Source organism: Eptatretus burgeri, chromosome 16, assembly GCF_056783735.1.
Source record: "Eptatretus burgeri isolate ZD-2024b chromosome 16, Ebu_testis_v1, whole genome shotgun sequence".
Lineage (NCBI taxonomy): Eukaryota > Metazoa > Chordata > Myxini > Myxiniformes > Myxinidae > Eptatretus > Eptatretus burgeri.
The window spans coordinates 38,184,315-38,208,710 of NC_140976.1; the positions used below are offsets into that span (position 1 = coordinate 38,184,315).

The window sequence follows — 24,396 nt, forward strand, 5'->3', positions numbered from 1 at the left end:
AGACACTTTTAGCCTCTTGATTGTTTGGGATCATGATGTGACAAGAGAAGTTATACCAGTACAAGCAAATGCCTGAGCATTGCCCAACAAAGGAACAAGGTAAATTAAAACTTCAATGTAAGTACACCATCAACAAGTTCACATAAGGATGTGTTCACACACCACTGTTGTGAGAACAGTGTACAATCACTGGAATGAATTTCAAGGTGCACGCGTGCTGTGACCAAGGTTTTAAAGAGATAAACAACATCGGAAACAGAATCACAAACATCTTGAATTTTGCATTTCCTTGACATGTATATAGCAAGCTTCGCTTCAGAGGACAAATAATTTGCTAACAGGCACTCGTATTTACGCTGGTGGAAGATGCTAAAACCGTAAACAAAACCACAACAAGTAAAAGTTAGGCCGAGTCCCCGGATAGCACGTGATAAGACTGTAAAAAGGGGTGCCAACCTTGAGCAATCAATAAAAATGTGAAAAATAGTTTCTGTGGCACTGCAGAAGGGACACAATTCTGTGTTATCGGGACATATACGATGAGATAAAACATTGGATGGTAAAATGTAATGTGCCAGTCGCCACTGCAAATCTCCGGAGCGCTTAGCAGTGGGTGCCTTGTACATAACATGCCAGTTGATCGAAGTAGAATGAGTGGTCTGAAGCATTCTCCCCTAATGTGCTTGTGGTTCCGCAGGTCTATCGGGAACAAGGGTTTTAACACACAAAGCGTAAACAGAAGCTTTTTCCATTAATTTAAAGGAGGTGAAACCTTGAAAATGAAGCAAAAGCTCTGGAAAGGGATGTTGGGATAAAGAAAGGTTAGCTTCCACCTGTGGAATCCATTTCAGATTGGTTTGCTTGAAAAAGCGCAGAATCGCAGAAAAGATTCTCCCAATAATTCGAATGGACCTCACTCCAGTGGCCACAGCAACGTCAGCAGCTGGCTTCCACTTGTAAGGAGAAGGAGTTCTGAGATCTTTTACCTTCGTACATCCAGCATCAATAAACTTCTGCACAAGAATATAATTGCTGCAGACCCCTTCAAAAATGGGGTTTAAAAAGATAGGCTCATTTAAGAACATTTCCAGGGAGTAGTCATTGTTATTTCGGCGAACAGTGACTGCCTGCCATGCCTTCAGCATGCTTCTATAAAACAGGGGGACTGATGCTATATCAACTTTCTTGGTGTCAATAAGGAACAGTTGCTGATCGTAGCCGAGTTTCCCCGCCTGCCGAAGCAGGCAGTGAGCCAAGGCCTTCCACGAAACGTCCGTGTACAGCAATCTGCGAAGCGAAAGGAGGCGGAAAGCCATGACCTTGCTGGTAATAGCAATCAGCCCCTGTCCTCCTTCAGAAACAGGCAGGTTTAACACACCAGGTTGGAGCCAATGCTTTCCTCCCCAAAATAAGTCAATAAGAATTGATTGTAATTTTTTAAGAAACAAATCTGGGGGCTGCAGTGCTATAAAAACGTGCCAAAGCATTGATGCTGCAAGGTTGTTGATAACAAGGGTTCGGCCCCGATAGGAGAGTTGACAAAGTAAGCCCTTCCACTTTCGTAAACGTCGCTCAGTTTTAATTATTAGAGATTCCCAGTTTTTTAAAATGAAGTTCTCAGTTCCAAGAAAGACGCCTAGGTAAAGAATTCCATCCCTTTCCCATTTAAGTTTCTCGGGAAGAGTCGGAGGAATGGCGCCATTTTGTGGACCAAGATGGAGAGCTCTTGGTGCACTTCACATCAGCATGAAACAAGTCCTCCTGATCACAGAAAGGGCAGATTTCTGGCAACGAATTATTAACATGGTGAACATATATTTGAGGGGAGGGCCCAGTGTGCCAACCTCCACTGTATATCTGCTAATACAACATGTATGGGTAAGGTATACATATGAGGCCAGAGTGGAGTACAGGGAGAGCCTGACCACAATGCTATTCATGTTCTTCCAGAATGGGATATGTTTTCATTTTGTTGAAAGAGATCACAAATTCAAGTCCTGGTTACAAGATGAAGGGGGGGGGGGGGGGTGGTATGTTCAATCTCCGACTGAAAAGAATAAGAAAGGAGTATTTAATCTCAGGGAAGCTTAATCGGAAATCCTCAGTTATACCAACACCTTCCCAGCCGGATATTTCCGGATAACTGTATGCACCACTTGGTCCACAAGTCGGACAGATGTAGAACCAACTGCGGATGCCACCAACAACTGCAACACCAACAGGTTTCCACTTAACCCCAGATATGTCTTGCAAGTCACACATTTTATCAATTCCTCCTTGGATAAATTTTTGAATCGGGGCATGACTATGAGGAATACCAGGGAAAAAATATTGAAGAAAAGAGATTCTTGAAGGAACATTCTGCAATTATATGCCTTAAGCAGCTGGATATCAAACCCTTTCTAAATGTTCAGTAAACTACGATAGAACTTCGAAAGAGAAGCAAATTTTATGTGTTCGAGATCCATCAAAAAAGATGCTGATCATATCTCAGTTTACCAGCTTGTTGCAGGAGAAAAAAACCATAAAAGGTTGCCAGGGTAGCTGTTCAGTGAACAGCAGTCTCTGCAGATACTGCAATCGAAAGGCCACAATCCGACCAAATATCTCAACATCTTGGCCACCCTCCTTCTGGGGATAGTACAGATTGCAAATCTGGGGATTTGCAATCAAATTACTGATGACAAGAGTACGACCTTTATATGAAAGGGACTTCAACAATCCTTTCCATGTTTTCAGTCTGTACTTAATTTGTTCCAATACTCCTTCCCAATTTTTCATCTCCATCTCGTGATTACCAAGGTACACTCCAACATATTTAACTCCGTCCATCCTCCAGACTAAGTTCTGTGGGAATGATGGTGGTAATGCACAAGAGAGGTTACTTTTCCCACACCATAATGCTGTACTTTTATTCCAATTTATCCCACCAGAGGAGGCTGCAGAGAAATCTCTCAGACGACGCTGTAAAGCAGACACATTGTTTGTACTTTTTATTAAAACACAGACATCATCAGCGTAAGCCATCTGCACAAATTTTGCTCCTTCTATACTTCTCATTCCCCGAGGTATTTGCTGTCTAATGGATAGCAGGAGTGGCTCAAGGACAATTATATATAAAAGACCAGAAAGAGGGCAACCTTGCCGGATACCCCGTTGAAAAGGAAAGGAAGAACATAACCTGTTGTTAGCTTTCAATATACAATGAGTATTGATATATATAGGAGTTTTACACAAGAGATGAAGGTTTCACCAAAACCCATTCCCTTCAAAACAGAAAAAATGTATTTGTGATCAACACAATCAAAGGCCTGAGCTTGATCATGAAATAGTAATCATCACAACATCCAAAATATCACACAGGTGCTTATTGCACGAAATAATATGTCTTACCAAAAATATGTTGTCATGGATAGATATTCCAGGCACACTATAACTTTGGTTTGGATGTATAACAGAACTAATAACAGTTTTCATGCGATTTGTAAGTACCTTAGAGAGAACAAGTACCTTCATCAGCACACAGTAAAGACACCGGTCACCAATTCCCCACCAGTTGAGGGTTCCCAGATTTTGGCAGTAAACATACGACTGCTCTTCTGCAAGACACTGGAAGTTCTCCATCACGTATGCTTTCATCAAGAACGTCAAGTAAATCAGGTTCTACAATGTTCCAAAAAGTCTTATAGAATTCCCCTGGCAAGCCATCTATTCTCGAGGCTTTTTCATCTTTCAGGCCCCTCACAGATGCTTCAAGTTCATTTGCCGAAATTGGGGAGCAAAGCACAGGTTGCTCATCCTCCTTGACATCCGGGAGCCCAGCAATTAATTCTTGCATCACCTCATTGTCCACATTCCGAGGAGAATACAAGTTAGAATATAAATCCCTCAGTGTATGCCTGATCGCTTGCTGAGAGGTTACTAGGGATCCATTGGGAGTGAATAAACTATTAATTTGTTGTGACCTTTTAAGAGAAGCCTCTAATTTAATGAACTCCTTGTTTGGAGTATCCAATGTTACATAACTCATTCACATTATTACCAAAGTACCTATTGCTTGTTCCCGTACCATCTCCTCTAGCACTGCTTTCTTAGCCCATACTAGTTGGTCACGTGTGTCTTTCTCAACCTTATCGTTCTGTTCTGGGGATACTATTTCCCATTTTCACCGATCAATTGATATTAGCTGCCTTTTGGTACTATATAAACTATATTGTTGGCAAAAAGTATTTATTTGTTTTTTTGTAATATCCCACCACAACCGGAGACCATCAAAATGAGATCGAGAAGAACGAATTTTCTCCCACACGACTCGAAAGGCATCATTAAATCCCTTGTCTTGTAAGAGACGAGTATTGAGAGACCAATAAGCACTACCACAGGGTGGAGAAGGTAATTCAAAAGACATTGAAATTAGACTGGTCGGTAAACCCAGTCGGCACAATTTGGGTAGAAGACGCAACATTTAACATTGGCTTGTTTACATAAAACCTATCAACTCTTGCCATTGACATAATGCCATCATTACATCCTTAAAACAGAAGTTTTTAATGGTGTCTTCTAACACTTTCGTGGAGGCAACATGCGGTTCATGGCCATTCCTATCAATTTAAGGGCAACTTGTACAATTAAAATCTCCCACAATATAATATAAATAAAAGCAGTTGTATACAAAGTTTTTACATCATCCAGTGGAAATGTGGAATGTGGAAAAGAAGATTTTCCTCTCCATGGGGGTGACTTGGTGCGTATACATTAATGATAATCTTTTGAGTGTTATGACGAAATTCTACTGATATCAGATGCCCTTTATGGATTTCTTTAAAGGAAACCTGGTGAGCGCACAACCTGTGACTTAGGCAGATGGCAATGCCGGCTCGAGGTGTAGGAAAACCACTTAACCACTACCGCCTCTTAAATAGTTTCGCCCAATCAGTTACCTGAGTATTCATAGTGTAGGTTTCTTGTAATAAAACAATATCAGCTTTTGCTTTCTCTATTGCTTGAAGGGTTTGTACTTTTTGTAAGGTGGAACGACCTCCATTTATATTCAGAGATATAATGTTCAAAACCATTATTGATGATTTTGTGGAATGGTCACTTTCCTCATTTAATTCCTCATTTGCCTTTGTAACAGCTTTCCTTAAGCACCAACATTCAGGTTCCTTGAGGTCCTTCCCTTACAGCAAAGGCTTTGTGGCTATAATGAAGACCTGAATATTGGGGGAAATGATCCTTAATTCGCAAGTTGCATTGTCTAAAGATCTCGTTCAAAAAACGAACAATATTTTCTTTTAACTACTTCAGAATGCTCCTCTTCCTCTTGAGGTGGGGTCAAAGCTTCTCACAAAGAGGAAGGAAGGTCATCAGCCATTAGCGCTGGTTCATCGTGGTCACTTAATTATGTTTCAGCAACTAGCTTTACTTCTGTGCTACCTGCTCCGTCATCGTCTACCTTAGGTTCCTCATCCTCATTCTCCTCAAGCGGGAGGGTGGAACAATCGCCATTAATATCACCATCAATGATTAATTTACTTTTGCAAGTTTGATCTTTGCTTTCAGAAATCTCTTTGTTTTCATCGTGAGCAGTTAGCTCACCACTTTTCATCGTGGCATTATCTCAGCTCTACTTTCACCACTTTGCTCACTGTCAACATCATTGGGAGTATTTTCTACTTGCAACACTAACACTTTGCTACCCTTATCCTCTTTTTCAGTGTTTAAAAAAGACCTTTTCAAAGGTTTCCATAAACCTATGTCCATAATCATTTCCTCTGCAGGCTGTGACTCCTCTTCTGTGTAGTTTACACAACCAACAGGTACATCGGCTGATTCATCGTTGACACGATTAACCGCCATACTTGTTACCTCATTATTTATACGATACATATGAACTTTATCAGGACCATTCTTAACTGTACCCGGCATTCCGGCACAGACTCCTGCTCTGCACGTGACTCGTCAACATCCTGTGTGACGTTCACAGGAGGGCCTCGTCCGGTTGCCGTAGCATATGTTTTCTTCACATCAGGACAATATTGCCTTGTGTGGCCGTGCGCTCCTCACTCATAGCACATTAGCCTCTGTGTTGTCGCAAAAATCCTGTGCTCAGGTTTTGATGTTTTAAGCACGAGAGAGACATTTAACTGCATCACACCCTCTTTTAAAACAACATATCAAAACCGTTTAAAGTCTAAATGTTTCGATATGTTTAAGCTTTCCATCCATGGTGCGCATGGAAGTTTTAATGATTCTCGACACCACAGTACCGTACTGACCGAGTTTTTGAAGAATTTCTTCCTCAGACAGCGTCGGTAAAACGTTGGACAACAAAATCTTTGATGCCGGAGTGTCCCACGATGAAACGGGAACATACTGGTCATCATCCAGAACTTGTCCATTCTGCACAATGTCTGCGAGTTGGACTTTTGAGACGAAAACAACGATCTTGTGGTTCATTCTGGACGCCGCCCAAATATTCTCACAACCGATCAGTTCGCCAATCGTGAGGAGAGCATCCTCCAGCGAAATGCCTTCCGGTGGCACGAAGCACATACCGTGCTTGTCTGTTAACACCTCGTCGGTGTGAGCAGCAGCACTTTGCCGATCTTTACTTGCCATTTTACTAATAAAGAGGTAAAAAAAAAACCAAAGAAGAGTTATGGTTATAAGCCCAAGTAAAGAGCAGAAAGAAGAAAAAAAAATCTTAATAATAACTCTGCGGGAAACCCACCGTTCGACGAACATTAACCACCTTTAGTGGTTTAAACTTAAGTCGTTAGCCCCAAACCGTGCTGCGCTGTCTCTCTCTCTCTCTCTCTCTCTCTCTCTCTCTCTCTCTCTCTCTCTCTCTCTCTCTCTCTCTCTCTCTCTCTCTCTCTCTCTCTCTCTCTCTCTCTCTCTCTCTCTCTCTCTCTCTCTCTCTCTCTCTCTCTCTCTCTCTCTCTCTCTCTCTCTCTCTCTCTCTCTCTCTCTCTCTCTCTCTCTCTCTCTCTCTCTCTCTCTCTCTCTCTCTCTCTCTATATATATATATATATATATATATATATATATATATATATATATATATATATATATATATATATATATATATATATATATATATATATATATATATATATATATATATATATATAGACAAACCAAGAAGAAAAGGGTAAAGAAATGAAAAACCGTTCGACGATAAGAAGAGAGAAGGGAGAAAGCAACACAAAGCTCCACACCGACTGCCAGAGACTGAACAAAAGCACCCTGTATTTGCACGTGCATGCCAAAGCAAGCAACAGCTGTGCAAAGTGGGAGGGGAGAGGGAGACAGACAGGAAGACACACAGAGAAAGAGACATCATTTTGAGGCGTAGGGTTGGCCTCTCGCTCACCCGACATGAACCAGCAGGTTCACTTTGGTTCCAAAGTGGTGGGGAGGGAGAAAGGGGGGGGGGGATGATGTGCAGCGTATTGTGAGAGGTGCTACATACCCAGTGTCAGCCCAAGAGGAGAATGTGATATGCATATCAGTGCCCTCACCCAGATGGGTCAAGAGGGTGAACATTGATGACTTTCCATTCATCCATCCATTGGGACCATACTCTGTACAGAGCGCCGGTGCTGCCGAAGAAGTCTCCTGGGCTATTGGGCACAATCCTAGACAGGTCGCCACTCAGACGCAGGATACTCGAGTGGCTCAATCATCCCAGCAAGCTGATACTCATTTTTGCCAACCTCAGAAGGATGACAGGCTGAGTCAACCCCACCTGGTATTAATTCAACGTGCGAACGGGATTTGATTTGAACCCTAACCATGAAGCCATTACCAGGCATATTGATGATTTTGATCGCTCTTTAATAGCTCTTTTGTGCATTTCAAGTGGACAAATTAGAAAGTACAGTATGTATAGCAAGGAAAGATTGGGTAAATCAGTAGGTTTGCTCCTTCTGCATCCTTTGTGTCCAAAGGAACTGTGTCCAAGGTCCAAGGAACTGTGTATCCGCTGTGTCCAAGGAACTTGTGCTGCTCGTTCACTCATGGTCCGTGGGCCCAGCTTGCTCGCCTTCGCAGAGTTTCGCCCTGGCGCACCTTGTCCCATTCTGTTCCTCGCACTCTAGCAGCTCGTTCCTCAGACGCAAGCAGTTCCGTTCCGTTGAATGTGCCGTCTTTTTCTGGCCCCTGGGCAAGCTGTGGCTTCTGGGAGCAAAGGTGACGACAGCAACCTTTGACCCGCTTGTGCCACGTTCTCATTGGCGCACGTGTGGCATATTGCTGCTCAGACGGTTGGTCTTGCAGTTCCCAGCACCATGGCAGCACTGTGAGAGCATTGTGGATTACGCACCTAACGCAGGAATTGCCTTTCAGAGCAGTGATTGAAGCACTGAACTGACTTTGATTGTATCTGTTTTGTCATCGAATGTAATGTAATACGTGCATGGTTGCACTGCAGGAAAGGGTGGGGAAGGAGAGGGTTAAGAGGGATGGGGAGAGGGATTGATGAAGTGATTTCAGAAACTGGAGAATTACAAAGGAGGATTGAATCTGACACACACACACACACACACACACACACACACACACACACACACACACACACACACACACACACACACACACACACACACACACACACACACACACACACACACACACCTGTCCACTGATATGAAGGGATGGGTAACCTAAGTAAACAAAATTACTCTGAAAATATCTAAACTATGGATAGGGATCCCTTATGTGTTGAGTGTGACACCTCAGGGTCTTTACACAATCGCAACAATATTTATACAAGTTGCGGGAGACGGAGGAGGAAGAATGAGGAGGATTGGGAAAGAAGGGGAAGGAGGAGTAGAAGGGAATCATAGGATAATCACAGTGTCTTTTGCTTTATCTACATATTTTATTTTTGGGATGAAAGGGGTTTCGTGAGGAATGAAACGGATAGCACATTCACGTTTTGTCAAGACCCTCTCACAGATGCCAGTCACTACTCGTTTATGCAATCACCTATCGTCCTGTACGTACACTACATGGCCAAAAGTATGCGAACACCCCTTCTAATGAGTGGATTTGGCTATTTCAGCCACACGCTTTGCTGACAGGTGTATAAAATCAAGCACAGCCATGCAATCTCCACAAACAAACATTGGCAGTAGAATGGGCTGTACTGAAGAGCTCAATGACTTTCAACGTGGCACCGTCATAGGATGCCACCTTTCCAACAAGTCAGTTTGTCAAATTTCTGCCCTGCTAGAGCTGCCCCGGTCAACTGTTGTGAAGGGGAAACGTCAGGTAGCAACAACCAGCGCAGCTGCGAAGTGGTAGGCCACACAAGCTCACAGAACGGCACTGCTGAGTGCTGAAGTGCGTAGCGTGGAAAAATCGTCTGTCGTCGGTTGCAACACTCACTACCGAGTTCCAAACTGACTGTGGAAGCAACATCAGCACAAGCACTGTTCGTTGAGAGCTTCATGAAATGGATTTTCATGACTGAGCAGCCGTACACAAGCCTAAGATCACCATGCGCAATGCCAAGGGTTGGCCGGAGTGGTGTGAAGCTCACCGCCATTGGATTCCGGAGCAGTGGAAACGCGTTCCATGGAGTGATGAATCGCGCTTCACCGTCTGGCAGTCTGATGGACGAATCTGGGTTTGGTTGATGCCAGGAGAACGCCACCTGCCCGAATGCAAAGTGCCAACTGTAAAGATTGGTGGAGGAGGAATAATGGTCTGGGACTGTTTTTCATGGTTTGAGCGAGGCCCCTTAGTTCCAGTGAAGGGAAATCTTAATGCTGCAGCATACAATGACATTCTCGATGATTCTGTGCTTCCAACTTTGTGGCAACAGTTTGGGGAAGGCCCTTTCCCGTTTAAGCATGACAATGCCCCGTGCACACAGCGAGGTCCATGCAGAAATGGTTTGTCGAGATCGGTGTAGAAGAACTTGACTGGCCTGCACAGAGCCCTGACCTCAACCCCATCGAACACGTTTGGTATGAATTGGAACGCCGACTGCAAGCCAGATCAAATCGCCCAACATCAGTGCCCGACCTCACGAACGCTCTTGAGGCTGAATGGAAGCAAATCCCCGCAGCAATGTTCTAACATCTCGTGGAAAGCCTTCCCAGAAGAGTGGAGGCTGTTATAGCAGCAAAGGGGAGACCAACTCCATATTAATGCCCATTATTTTGGAATGAGATGTTGGACGAGCAGATGTCCACATACTTTTGGCCATGTGTAGTTACATTCCCTACCAGTGTTGCCAATATCCATGTACTCTTCTATCCCCAATTCTTCTCGGTACCTATCTAATGTTTTGCTGCCAATACCTTTAAAGAGAGACCACTCTTTGCATTAACTACTCTCAGGTTTGACCCATGCCTTACTCTCATCCTAAATCTCCTCTAGTTTACTCTATGTCCCCTGGTTCTATCACTGTCCATTCTGCTGAAAAACGATTCTTCGTTTATTTTGTCCGTAACCTTCTTTATCCTAAGCATCTCATAATTGCCTGCTTTTTATTATATATAATAACCAATCTAAGTAACCCTGAATCTGGCAAGTAAGCAAGTTCCTTTCCTTCATCTTCTCCACCATGTTTCCATCTTTAATTATTTTGTTGGTCTTATAATCAACAGAATAAGCATCTCACGTATTCTTCCTCTTTAGTGTTTACTTTGTGTGTGTTTTTTTTCCTTCTGTGTCCCAAAGAAATGGGCCTGAATTTGAAGCACGCATTCGACAGAACGAAATCAACAACACAAAGTTCAACTTTCTGACATCAAATGACCCTTACCATGCATACTACCGGCACAAGGTGAATGAGTTCCGTGAGGGCAAGGCCCAAGAGCCCTCGGCTGCTGTACCCAAGGTCATGCAACAACAACTCGTACAGAAGGTCAGTTCTTTATTAGTTTTCAGATTTCTGTCTTTTCTGAACCTTTTTTTTTTGTAAATTTAGTGGAAGCTTGTATAAGTATAAGAGCTAACACAGAACACACAACAAAGGGAGCAGGAGACAGGAGGGGGTGAGAGAGAGAGAAGCACAGTAATAGAAGAGGAAAATCAGGAGTTCTGTGGAGGTGAGAGGGAACGGGTGGGGCACACGGGGTAAACAATATGGATCTACCGGGGCTTTCAATGATGAAAACGGGGAATTTGAAGGAGGTGGGTTTTGGGATAGGTAAACGGGTAAAAATGATCATGGTTTGGGATGGGGGAAGATATGAGATGGTGGTAAACAGTTGTTTTAAAGACCTGGTGAGAAGAGTAGGATTGAAGAGAGTGTGAGATTTTGTTCCAGAGATGGGAATAAAAGAGTGAGGGTCAACATTGATTCGTGATTGTGGCAGTTTCACCAGAAGGGGGTTGCTGGCTGTCCTTAAGCACCCTGCAGAAATATTAGGGGGACAGAGAGAGCACAGACAGAGCAGGGGATGCCAGGCCGAAGAGGAATCGGTAGAAATCAGAAAGACTACTGACCTGTCTATGGTGAGAGTGAAAGATCCAAAGACTCAGCTTCATCATGGGAGATACCAGATCCTAAAAGCATTGGTTTGCACAGCGTGAAACCGAGCTAGGTGTGAGACGAGAGCACCAGCCCTGAGGGGAAGCAGTACTCCATCGAGCTGCGGATGAAACCTTTGTTTGTGGATAAGAGCTCAGGTGGGTCAAGGAAAGACTTTGCACGACGGAGGATGCTCAGTCGGCGACTGACTTTGGAGGCCAACTTGGAAATGTGGCTTTCCCAGGAAAGATCATGGCAGATAGTGTTAATAATTTTGAAACATTGCTCAGTAAGAACAAATTTGTACATTTTTATTCTCAGAGAAGAGAGGCCAGACGAGACAGACCTCAAAGCCAGAGGGTTGGGGGGGGGGTATTTTATTTATTTATTTTAAAATACAAATTCAGGTCTCATGGAAAAGCTATAAAACAGAATGGATAAGGATGCAACAGAATAAAAGGAATAGCAGAAAAGGGGAGTGGGGGGGGATCCTTGTGGTTCTTGATTCATAGGGGAAATTTTTTTAAAGTTTAAACTTTTTTTTGACCATGAATGCACATGATTTCAGTTTCATAAAAAATGCTTACAAAAAAATGACAACACCAGATACTGTTTCCAATGTTTATCGAAGGAATGCAATTCCAGTTTGTTAAAAGTGCTTAACCCAACCGTACCATAAAAGTATGAGGGTGCTGATGAGTCATGCACCGAAAGGAATGTAGATAAGGTCGCTGATGAGTCATGCACTGAGGTGAGGCAGGCGAGGCAGGAAAGGGTGCTGATGCTCCTGAGGTGGAGGGACCAGGGTGGAAAAAAAAAATGCATGATCGGTGCAGATTGGTGCAGGTTTCGATGTAACTCTTTGTGCTGGAGCACCATGTCATACAACCCCCTCATGAACTTTAGGTAACGCTTCATGTCCGGATCGGACATTGCTCAGCACCTCACCCAGGAACTTGACCGTGAGGTTGTACCTCAACACCTCTTCCGCCTCATCACTGCCTGCCTCCTCATCCTCCTTGGAAACCTTGGTAATGGTGTCAAACTGATCCTCGGTGAGCTCCTCTGCATGCGAGGTGATAAGATCATCCAACTTCTCAGGCTCCATCAAAGCCTTCCCCTCCCACCTGCCATGCCAAACCGGCAATTTCATGCCTCTCCTCCGTGTTGTCGGGAAAGCCTGGAAAGTTCTTCACTGCTTGTGGCCACAGGTTTTCCTAGCAGGCATTGATGGTGGAGTCTCTCACCTCGTCCAGCGACTCTTTGATGACGCCGATGCAATGGGCTATGTTGAACCCTTTCCAACACTGCCCTACAGTGAGCTCTGGGTCAGAGTCCATCGCATCCGAAATGTGGCAAAAGGTGCGGCGGGTATAGTATGTTTTGAAAGTGGAGATTATCCCTTGGTTAAGAGGCTGAATTCGGAAGATGGTGTTGGGTGGCAGGAAGATCACCTCGACCTTTGGGTGAGCCACCTTCAGTTCCCCGGGGTTGCCAGGAGTATTATCAATGAGCAGGAAAACCTTGAACGCAAGGTGTTTTTTTCCGCCAGTTACCTCTCCATCTGAGGGACTAAACAGTTATGGAACCAGTCCATGAAAATTTCTGCCGTTACCCATGCCTTCCTGTTGTCCCTCCAAAACATGCGCAGCATGTGTTTGTTCTTGCCCTTGAGAGCACGTGGGTTCAGGGAATGGTACAGCATCATGGGCTTCGTCATACAGTCCCCTTTGCGTTTGCACAGAGGAGAAGAGATACCCGGTCCTTTGCGGCCTTCAATCCCGATGCTGTCCCCTCATGCTTCGAGATGAAAGTTGGCATTGGCATCTTTTTCAAAAACGGGCCGGTCTTGACAGTGTTGAACACCTGCTCTGGCAGGCACCATTCGTCTTGAATGAGTTGAGTGGAGGACGTTTTGGCCACCTCGTGATCCATGGAGGCATGCTTGCCTGACAGTTTGACGTTGCGGAGACCGCACTGCTTCTTGAAGCAGTCAAACCATCCCCTGCTTTCTAGGAATGGACTGGGGCCACTCGTGCTCTCATCATTCAGCACATCACTCGTAGCCGCACCCACCTCACTCATGCTGGCACTACCCAGGCCAGATACACGTATATACTTATCGCCTTTGCGCGAATGAGGTCCAATTAAAGGCATGTTCTGCTAGTTGTTGTCCATCCATACATGGAGAACTTTCTCCATCCTTTGTATGTGGGCGTCCTGGACCTGGGTGACAACTTCGGTGCTCGGTACAACACTCGCCACAACACATTCTCAAATCACCTTCTCGTTCGTCTATATGTTGCGAATGGTGGATTCGTTTACTCCATACAGTCTACCCACAGAGGCTGCACTTCCTTTCTCGAAAACCGTTAAAGCAGCTCCACTTTGTCGCTCAGGCTCGTCACTTTCTTCTGTCTCTTGTTCGTCGCCACATCTCCAACACTAGTTTTGCGCTTGGGTCTATGTTTGATCAATGAGCGGAGCCGGAGGCAGAATGATTGAGACCCAGGACACGCTGCACAAAAGTAGTCATGCGGGAATTGTGGGTAGCTGCAAGAGGGGTGAGTAATCTGCTCATTGGTTGTTGGGGATGTTGGTGGGTGATGTCTTACGCAGCTGGTGAAGTGTTTTAATTGTGTAACTCGTAGGTGATGATTTCTTACGCAGCAGCTGTTAGATATGATGGAGTGCCTTTATAGTGCGAATGGTGAGACATTCCGAGCAGCTAGATTTATGGTGTGAATCGTGGGAAGGTTGCGCAGCTCACCTGTAGCATGGCTAAAAAAATTGTATGCACCCTCGAAAAACTGAAAACGCGAAGCACAGAGCAGTGAATGTAGAAGCAGGTCATGCACATGGCTCGTGGAAGATATGTGTTTTTGCCTATGTGCAACTGCTCCATATGTGGCTGGTGGAAGATTTGTTTTCGAACTGTTATACGCGCAGCTTGTGCAAGATATTTTTTTTTGCGCCCGCACAAACCTCGAATGCGTGAAGCACAGGGCCGTCTGTGAATGTAGAAGCAGGTCTCATTATGTCAACCACAAATATGTGGGGTCCACGAATAGCGAATCTGTGAATGTCGGGGTCCGACGGTGTATAATTTTCTACAAACATGAAACTATCATATACCGTCCAGTGTTATCTATACGATCGAGAGATGTCTGTCTGTCTGTCTGTCACCATTTCTCTCAGAGATGGCCAAATGGATCTTTGTCAAACTCTCGGGGGTTCATCTTTGAGTGGGGGTGTTTATGGCAAAAAAAACTTGTTGAAAATTTTGAAGAAAAAAAGTTGGATTTTTTGGGGGGGGGGGGATTTTTTTTTTCATCACTCTCTAGTGACTAAGTCTTTGTAGCTGTGTGAAAGGTAATATTAAATGCTCCTCGACACCATTCTATAGTGGGTATAGGGAAGTGTTTTCGGCCCCCACAAAAAAAATTTAATTTTTTTTTCTTTTCATTTCCTCAAAATGCCAACAGGTTTAGAACAGCACCAGGAAATGCCGGGTAGAAATGATCAATTGATCATGCTTTTGGATCGGGGACGATCTGAGATGGTGGTGAATAATTGTCTGAAAGACCTGGAGGGGCAAATAAGATTGAAGAGAATGTGGTTTTTGCTTCCACAGTTGGAGAGGGGGATGGGGGTGGGAGAGGAATGAATGAGTGGAGGTAAGCAACATGATTCTGGATTTTGGGAGTTTCACCAGAATGTGTTGATGGTGAACCATGTGCACCCTGCAGGAATTTGAGGGGTGGGGAGGGGACAAAGAGCAAAGGGTGCAAGACCAGAAAGGAAGCGACTGAAGACTGATTAGTCGTGTTGGTCATTTGTGATTCATTACCTCATGATTTTGCTGCTCATCCTGATCTCTCTTCCTGCTTAACCCTCCCACCATCTGCAGTTCCAGACACAGGTGGTGCAGGATGCAGTCGTTCCAAAGGAGCCACCCCCAGACTGGGAGTTCATGGCTGACCCTCCTTCCATTGCCGCCTTTGACCTGGATGTTGTGAAGCTAACGGCACAGTTTGTGGCACGGAATGGGCGAAGTTTCCTTTCCCAACTCATGGCGAAGGAGCAGCGAAACTTCGTGTTTGATTTCCTTCGACCACAGCATAGCCTTTTTCATTACTTCACCAAGCTTGTTGAGCAGTACACGAAGGTTTGTGTGCTGCATGACACAATACATTGAAGTAACTAACCTGCATGACTTGCTTAATTTGAGTGCAACTCCAAAGTTTATTATTGTTGTTATTATTGTTGTTGTTATTCACCTACATAATGTGCATAAGTGTGTGCTGGTGTAATCACCTGGTCTGAAGCAATACGATAAGATAACAAGAAAAGAGCAATCGGGGATTGCAGACCCTTGCCAGGACTTTTGTGTGGTGTTTGTGTACTGGTGTGTTGCGTAATAATTAATAAGAGACATAACTAGAACTGCCACTTTATAACTGCTGGCAGTGATGACCGGGTAACAAGACGTCCCACTTTGATGCAACCACACTTTGATTGGACACCTGACCCATGACAATTATTATTATTCAATTGAATTCAGAATGGGATTGAAATGAATTCAATTCAAATCAAATGGAAGACCAAATAGGTACAGTCCTGCATTGGAGATTGGAGTAATCAGAAAGAAGTCATCATTAGGAACCTGGATAGGATTCGCATTTCAGCTGCTACTCCTCGACTCTCAAACCCATCCAGGCATAGCCAAGTGAACCTTATTCAAAAGAAAAAAGAACCCAGATCAAGAAAATTAAATAATCCTGGCTGCTAGACCATGTGGCTGATCATGTTGAAATTTAAAACATGTATTCCCCATCAAGATTAGATCATAATTGTGAAGTTTCACTTCAATTGATTAATCAGTTACAGAGAAAACATTATTTAATATTTTTCTTCATTCCAATATAGCTCCCAAACCATGTAACCTATCAATTATTCCTGGACAAACTTGTACACCCAAGACTTGGGGAACATTTGTGTGAATGTTCCCCTCGATTTGTTCTGCCATTCTGGAGAAGATTTTTTTTTATGGGTTTTAGGGTAAACCCAACATGGCTACCAAACCATGTGACCTATGACATCGTATGTGAACCTTTTGTTCCTCATGGATAGGCAGTCATACATGTAAAGTTTCACCTCAATCTGTTCAGCGACTTCAGAGAAGACTTCTGAAGGTTTTTTTGTTTTTGTTTTTGTTTTTTAAACAATATGGCTGCAAAATCACGTGACCGATGACGTCATCAAAAATTTTTTCTGTCGACCACAAGGAAATCAGACACAGGTGGAGGCCATTCAGCCCATCATGCCTGCGGAAAAAAAACCCACAAAAAAAACCAACCAACCATTTTATCCCGACATGACCCTCAAAATTTTTCATACTGATCAGATGTAGCATTCTACATCTGCAATTATGATGTCATAACGAAAGCACCTATGCCTCATGAGGAGTACTTGCCATGTGCCAAGTTTCCATTTTTCCTTGGTGCGGTTTCAGAGATGTAGGTCCAAAGTTTTTCTGTTTTTTCAACATGACTGCCACACCACATGACCTGTGACGTCATAATTATTGATAAAAATTCTACATGAGTAGTCATTCCTCCGGTGAAAATTTTGTCTCAATCTGACAAGCGGTTGTGGAGAAAAACACTAAAGTTCTGTGCGGACAAACAGACAGACAGACAGACAGACAAGTAAAAACAAACGGACCCAAATGCAATACCCTCGCCAAAGGCGAGGGTAAAAACAGTGAGGGTGCATTTAACACACATACATTACAAGTTACAGAATAGATGAGGTGCTACACCTGCATGAAGTGGTATGCATGGTAAAGGCCAAAATGAAGGCCTATTTCGGTTTAGACCAATTTTGTCATACCATTGACTGATCACCTTAATGGTGAGCTAGCAAAAGCGCAACCATTGCAAAAGTGACCCGGGTTCCTTGAGGGCGGACAATGCCATGCATGTTCTATAGGATTCCATGAATTGTACAGAAATTACTATCAAAATGGGCACAGAGTTGGAAGAATAGTTAAAACACTTTCTATCCTGAATAAGCCCCAGTTGGTGTCTGGTCCTCGCTTGTGTCTCGACACCCAGGATTGGGCAATAGGTGTCAGCCTTGGCTAAGATTTGATCACCAGCTGTTCATTATTAATTGTTCCCCACCCCTAAAGCAAGGTAGCAGACGGGGACTTTAAAATGAGCTCCATCCGACCGATCATCCGTCCATGTACTTTTGTGTATGCAATATTTCAAAAACCGTTGGACATTTAGCTTTCATATTACACAGATCGATACCTCATATCACCCAAAAGACCTGGAGTATCAGCTCCTTGTTTTCTAACTCACTGACACATTGTTCTCACCACCCAAACACTTACGCTGCCACCCGTGTGCCAGGAGAAGAAAATTTTTGTATCTTCGCATGCTTCTCGTGTAATCAATTTATGAAAGCGAGTCTGTTGCTAAAATGTTGGTTGTGAGCTTTTGTCCCCCTGACAAATTTGATTTGGTCGTACGTCTTCATTGTAAAGTACGTTTTTGATAACAAACGTTTTTCACTTAACAAATCTTGGATAATCTTATGTGCGATCCTGGAAAAGTCATTTGAGATGTATTTTGTTTTTCAAGTTTTCTGCTTCAGGTGTGTCAGAATTTCCACATTTCTCTTTGATTGCTTTATTCAACCTGTTACTTTGTCCATCAATCTCTTTGGGCAATTTTCCTGCAGATATTCATCCCACCAAAAGGCCTGATGCAGAAACTCAGGAAAGAAGCAGAAAACCCAAAAGAGATAATGGATTTGGTGAGTACATTGATCTCAGTATGTGAAATATGAATCTGGGCAGTTATATTGTTGACAGGATAATCAGAAGTTATTTTATTTCAGTTATGACAAAGCTAAATTTACGTTAAGTCGTGCTGTTGCACCCTCTGAGTTCATTTTGATTCAAAATGGATGTCAGATGCTTGTTGTGTGATTTGTTTGGCATATTTTAATATCCATCATCAACATGAAAGTGAAGATAAATCGAATTCACATTTAACTCACATTGATTTGACATCACTTGAAGTTTGCAAACCTTGCCTGGGACGGACAAAGCTATTGTAATCGGTGTGCGTCATTGAGTGTGCGACTGTATCCAGATACAGGTCTACTCTCATATAGATTGTTCATTCTAAGATCGAGTGTAATCTGTATATACCCTGGCAAAGCTCTACATTGTTAAATGTTTAGTCTTGTTTGGATACAAGACCACACCTGAAGGTATATTCTTGTAAAATTACATGTTAAAAACGGGATCTTTATAACACGACCAGCACTCGCACTGATGTTGTCCTCTCGTTCGTAAACTTTCATCTTTTCTGTGCTTGCATTGATAGTGATTTCCTTTTGTATCAGCGAGTATTTGTCTGGTCCATCATTAAAGGAAATTGCACACATATTTGTAAGGCTTACAGTGGTTGAAGGGTGTCCTAACTCTATTAAGGTGCGTGCGTGCATGTGTACGTGTACATGTACATACGTACATCTAAAGATTAGGGAAAAGAACAACTGGGCTGATGTCCACCAAATTTTGGCATTCTCGTACTCAAGGTCAAGTCATCGGTACAACCCTGTCCACTACCCTTGTGAGGGGTGTGGGTAGATGATTTGAAATTTTTGCCTGTACATGTGCCACAGTGTAGGTGGTTTACTGACCCCTGATGTACACGGGGGATTATATATTAGACATGGCACAAAATATACTTGCCCCACCTCCCCTACTCATCCCTCCCATCCTCCACCCCCCAGGCTGCTCCCAAAGGGAGAGCGGGTATTTCTCTTGCCACAAATTAGGTCACTTTTGAATGTTTAATTGTCGCATTTTGTTATTTTTCTGAATGATGTTAAAAGGCCTGGTATTCAAGTTTATATTCACTAGACAATATTTATTGAAATTCTAGGATGGCGATGTGTTTTCTGAATTTTCCTATTGGAATTTGTGCACAAATCACACACGTAGGACAAGTACATTAGTTGTCATAAGTGTACTTTTTACACGAAGAGTAACGACTTTTGTAGACAATGGATAAATCAGTTTTATTACTTAGTACGTGGGATTTTAGTCTGGGACACCAACGTGATGATCCATGTGTTCAGATGTAAACTCCAAACAGGCTTACCCAAAAGTTTTCCAAAAGCATGCCAAATGATGCTTTCTGAGAATGATTTGGTGTTAGTAATGTAGCTCTGATATGATGTAATCAGAAAGCGAGAATTGGCTCGCAACATTCATCAAAAAAAGTACTAATTCGAGAAAACAGTCAAAATATCATTGACTTGTGAGATGCTTTGTTAGATTTCAGCCAAACTGATCACAACCTGGAGCTTTTCCCATTGAAGGAAAACCTGTCGGTCGGTGAGACCCAGAGCTAAAGCCAGAGGTTGCACATATAAGCAACACATTGGCGATTCATTCCCCCGACACGGACATTTTGTCACTGCATATTTCGCTCTGAAACGGATTGATTGATTTTAATAGAAATTTGTGGTTTGAACAGGGCGCAACATCAACGGTTGTCCGACTCTCCGGGGCATGCACTTTGTTCCATCGGACAAGTGGAATCCTCAAGCCTGTCCAAAAATCAGGTCACTCTTACCACCCTGAAGTTTAATAAACTCGAAATATCTTAACATCAAACGTAGTTTTTTTGTTATTTTTTCCGTGCAAAGTCAGTGTTCAGGGGTGATTAAGATGTTAAAACGTTTTTCACTCTTGGGAATACCATCAACAACTGACTTGGGCTGTGTCTGCACTATAATGTGGAAATTCCAGTTTGCGAGTTCAAATCCAACCTCCACGACCTTTGGAATGCCAAATTGCTCTCTTCACATGGATCTTCTCTGGTTACATTGCATTTCCTGTATGGGCGGTTGGGGGGGGGGGTGTGGTGGTGTCTTAATTGTTACCTTCGCAAACTTTGTTGCGAAGGTTATGTTTTGATCGCTGTGTATTTATTTATTTGTGAATATGTGTGTGTGTTTGTTTGTTATTCGCATAACTCCAAAAGTATGAAACTGAATCGCAGCAAATTTGGTGGGATGATTGGTTATTATCCGAGGACCATTTGATTAGATTTTGGAAGCGATCGGGTCAAAGGTCAAGGTCAAGGTCATGAAAAGGTCAAAATCGTCTTTTTACCATAGCACGGTCAATTTGTATCCAATTTGCATGCAACTAATGCCAAAATGTTCAGAATTCAATGCCTCATCTTATGATATGTGACATGACACAATGCCGTAATAACCCTAATTAGCAGTTGGGAGTCAAAGGTCAGGGGGGGGGGGTCACGACATTGCAAAATGTGCGGTTTTAGTCATAACACGGTCAATTATTATCCGATTTGCATGAAACCAACACCAAAATGTTGACTGTTCTGTTCCCCACACTCTAATACCAATTACAAAATTAAGAGTACAAAGGTCAAGGTTGAGGTCATGAAAAGGTCAAAATCGTCATTTTGCCATAGTGCGGTCGATTTTTATCCAATTTGCATGCAACCAATGCCAAAATGTTATGAATTCAATGCCCAATCTTGTGATATACGATATGACACAGGAAATTTAATGTTTTTAAGCCATCATAACACATATGAGATGGCAGATGTGGTATGGGATTAAATACCCTCACAATCAACGGTTTCTGGGGGGGGGGGGCGGCAAAATGTCGCGTTTGCGAAGGTATGCGCTCTACTGAGTGCCTGTTCTAGTTTATATTGGAATTGCAGCTCAAGTATAATTGGAGATAACTACACTGACTCGTTGAAATTTATCTTCTGCAATATTATTTCCCCAATGCACAAAATGACAATTTTGTACTGTACAAGTTTGACTCCTTTGCTCGAGAGATTGTGTGCGTGTGCGTGTGCGTGTGCGTGTGCGTGTGCGTGTGTGCGTGCGTGCACGTGCACGCGTGAATGCACATGTGCCCACAGGTGCTAGGGGATGACCTTTCTAGCATTTGAGCTTTTGTCATCAATTTTTCAAAAAACCTTTATTATGAGATTATGGAGAAGATTTATTAATAATTGCTTTTATTTTATTTATTTATTCTGTTCAGATGGTCAAAGCTCGTGGAAGAGCTCGAAGGATTGTGTCAAAGGGCCAAGTCACAGGAAGTACAAATATCCCTTAGTTGCCCATCTGCTGCTGTGCAGCACAAGATTGCCGGGTTGTTTCTTATAATTATCTCTGCCACTGAAGGTGGATGAAGGTTATGTTTTCACCCCCTATTTGTCTGTCTTTCTGTGTTTGTCTGTGAGCAGGATATCTAAAAAAGCTGTGCACAGATTTGGACGAAGCTTGTTGGACAGGTTGGGTGTGTGACAAGGATAAATTGATTTGATTTTTTTGGAGGATCAGGATACGATAATTTTTTTAAGTGTTTCTTTACCATTGAGAGATATATGGCACAATATCTCAAGAGGTTGTGGACGGATAATGACAAAACTTGGTGAATGAGTTGGGTCGGTGATGAGAACAAGCCGATTAGATTTTCGTGAAAGTCTGGATCCAGATTTGCCCCATTAGTGGGATACAAAACGTAAACTGTTCAGCCTGGCGGAGGTATAGTGCTCTACCAAGTGCCGTTCTAGTTGCTTCTGTGTTTCTTTATTTTTTTCTGCTTGCGTTTATAGATGCTTTCTCATTTTTTAGATTTCTATTTTAATTTTTACAGGTTTTATGGCTTATGGAGTAGCTGTTATGCGCAGGCAGACACATTAGATGACCATGCACACAATGACCAGACAAACACAGCCGATGACCTTTGGGGAAGTGGAGTAACTTCCGGTGCACTCCAGGTGTGCCAGCAATGAAGTACTGTGACGTCACTTTTCTCTCTGCAGTCAGCCGGGCATGAAAAGGAGAAATCTCGCCCCTGTCCCCCAAATCCCGCCATATGGGATACTAATCCAAGGGGTTTGTCTATGCCCTTTACTGCAAGATCCTGACATTCATGGAGGATACGTTCCTGGAAAATGCCGCAAATGTCGAATCCACGAATGTTGGGGCATTGTTTCAATGGGAAAAGGAGGATATTATTTGTTTATTTGTTTGTTTGTGTGTTTGTTTATACATACATACATACATACATACATACACTTCAGGACTGGTCTCCTATATCCACCACTGCTGATATTTATTCAGCCGAGGAATTGTTCCACAGAAACCTGCTCTCTATTATGCACAGATTCATCCCACCTCCTCTTCAATTATCTTACCCATCCTCCTGCTCTTGGTACTCTGAATCCTGCAGTGAGGCAGTTGCTTTAATCCTCCTGGTAGGCAAATTCGACCGAATGCAACCTCAGATCATTCCACGAAGCACACAAGAAGTGTGTCTACTCTCAGGAGAGCCCTAAAGCAACATCTGTCCAATCTCAAGAATGTGCTTTCAAACTTGTCTGTCTTCTCTAAAACCTGGTTGTGCCTTGTCAAGTCCATCTCTGGTGTGTTTCCTCTGGTCTCTGGTCTGGTCTAAAACCTGGTGATTCCTGAGCCTTAGAGGCTCACGACAAATAATCGCATCTATTCTCTCACAGTGGTCTCTCCTGTTTTCAGGTGATTTTTGAGTAGTCTGCCAGATTGGGTCATTGGTAACTAAACCGTCTCCCCCACCAGGTTTCCTTAGTGAGAAGGGTGTATGCATATGGGCATCTTGCAGGATTAAAAACAAAACCTGTCAAAGAGTGGAGGAGCTACTTGTGAGCCAATGGCCATCCCTATCTGGTGCCCAACTGTGTCTGCGGACATCCTCCTGTAGTTGGGTTACCTCTTTTTAGGAGGTTGGTGCCAGGATTTGCACTCCGGCCACTGTAAAACACTTCATTCTGCAAAACACATAAATAACGCAAATAAAATTAAAAACTCACTCTGTGGGAGTACCTCCTGTGCAGCTTCCCTCCGCAGGGCAGCTCACCAGATGACAAGATTGGGGCAAAGCCTTTGGGACGGCTGTTCTTTGATGATAGGAGGAAAAGCATGTAACCTTCCTTGGTCGGGTTGTGGTAGTGTGTGTGTTGGGGTGGTGCTGAGATGTTGCCACCAGATGGCAATCTCCTCGGGTTAACCTGAGGTAGTCCCTTTGGGTGGGTGCCTGTAATGTCTTCACTCTAAGAGAGGATGATCATCTGTCTCTGCTATCATCTGACCTCCAGCGTTTGAACATCAGTATTGCAGCACTCTCTGAGGTTCATAGACCAGATGGTGGTGAAACCATGGTGAGTGATTACACCTACAACTGGTCAAGTCAGGGTGATGGTTACCATGTCCAAAGAGTTGCTGTAGCCTTGTCCAATAATCTGACTCCCATTATACTTGAGGCAACACTGGTCAACGAGCATATTTTGAGACAGGATTCATCACTCTTTGGGTATCATTTCCCTGGTCTCTGTTTGTGCTCCAACTGAGGCAAGTGATGTCACTGTAAAGGAGGCATTCTATGCCATGCTCAAGTCTGTGGTTGATCAATGCCCCAGGTAAGATACTGTTCTCGTTTTGGGGGATTTATGTGCATTGACTGGCACTGATAGGGATGGAAATGAGACTTGAGTTGGTTCCCATGGGTCTGGAACTGTGAACCAGAATAGTACCAATTTCCTTGACTTTGCAGGAAGTCGTGGAGTTAGGGTGGCTGGTTCATAGTTTCAGCACCAACAGCCTTATTGCTGGACTTGGTATGCATGTCTTTGGTGATGGTCACTGGAAGATGCTCCAGAACTGCAGGGTCTTATGGAGTGTTCATGTCCTCAATACTGACCACATGCTTCTTGAAACAACTCTGAAGTTTCAGCTTAAGTCCTGGAGAATGGTACTATCCCAGCCTTGGCTGGATG

General features: G+C 43.4%; 1 protein-coding gene across 1 annotated transcript in view; it reads left to right on the plus strand.

Moving 5' to 3' along the window:
* SF3A1 (splicing factor 3a subunit 1) overlaps positions 1-24,396 on the plus strand; it is a 73,513-nt gene that overhangs the window by 28,814 nt on the left and 20,303 nt on the right. The window contains exons 3-5 of the mRNA XM_085858634.1: positions 10,699-10,885; positions 15,405-15,662; positions 18,248-18,322. Coding sequence (XP_085714760.1) covers positions 10,699-10,885; positions 15,405-15,662; positions 18,248-18,322 — 520 coding nt within the window. The remainder of the gene's footprint in view (positions 1-10,698; positions 10,886-15,404; positions 15,663-18,247; positions 18,323-24,396) is intronic.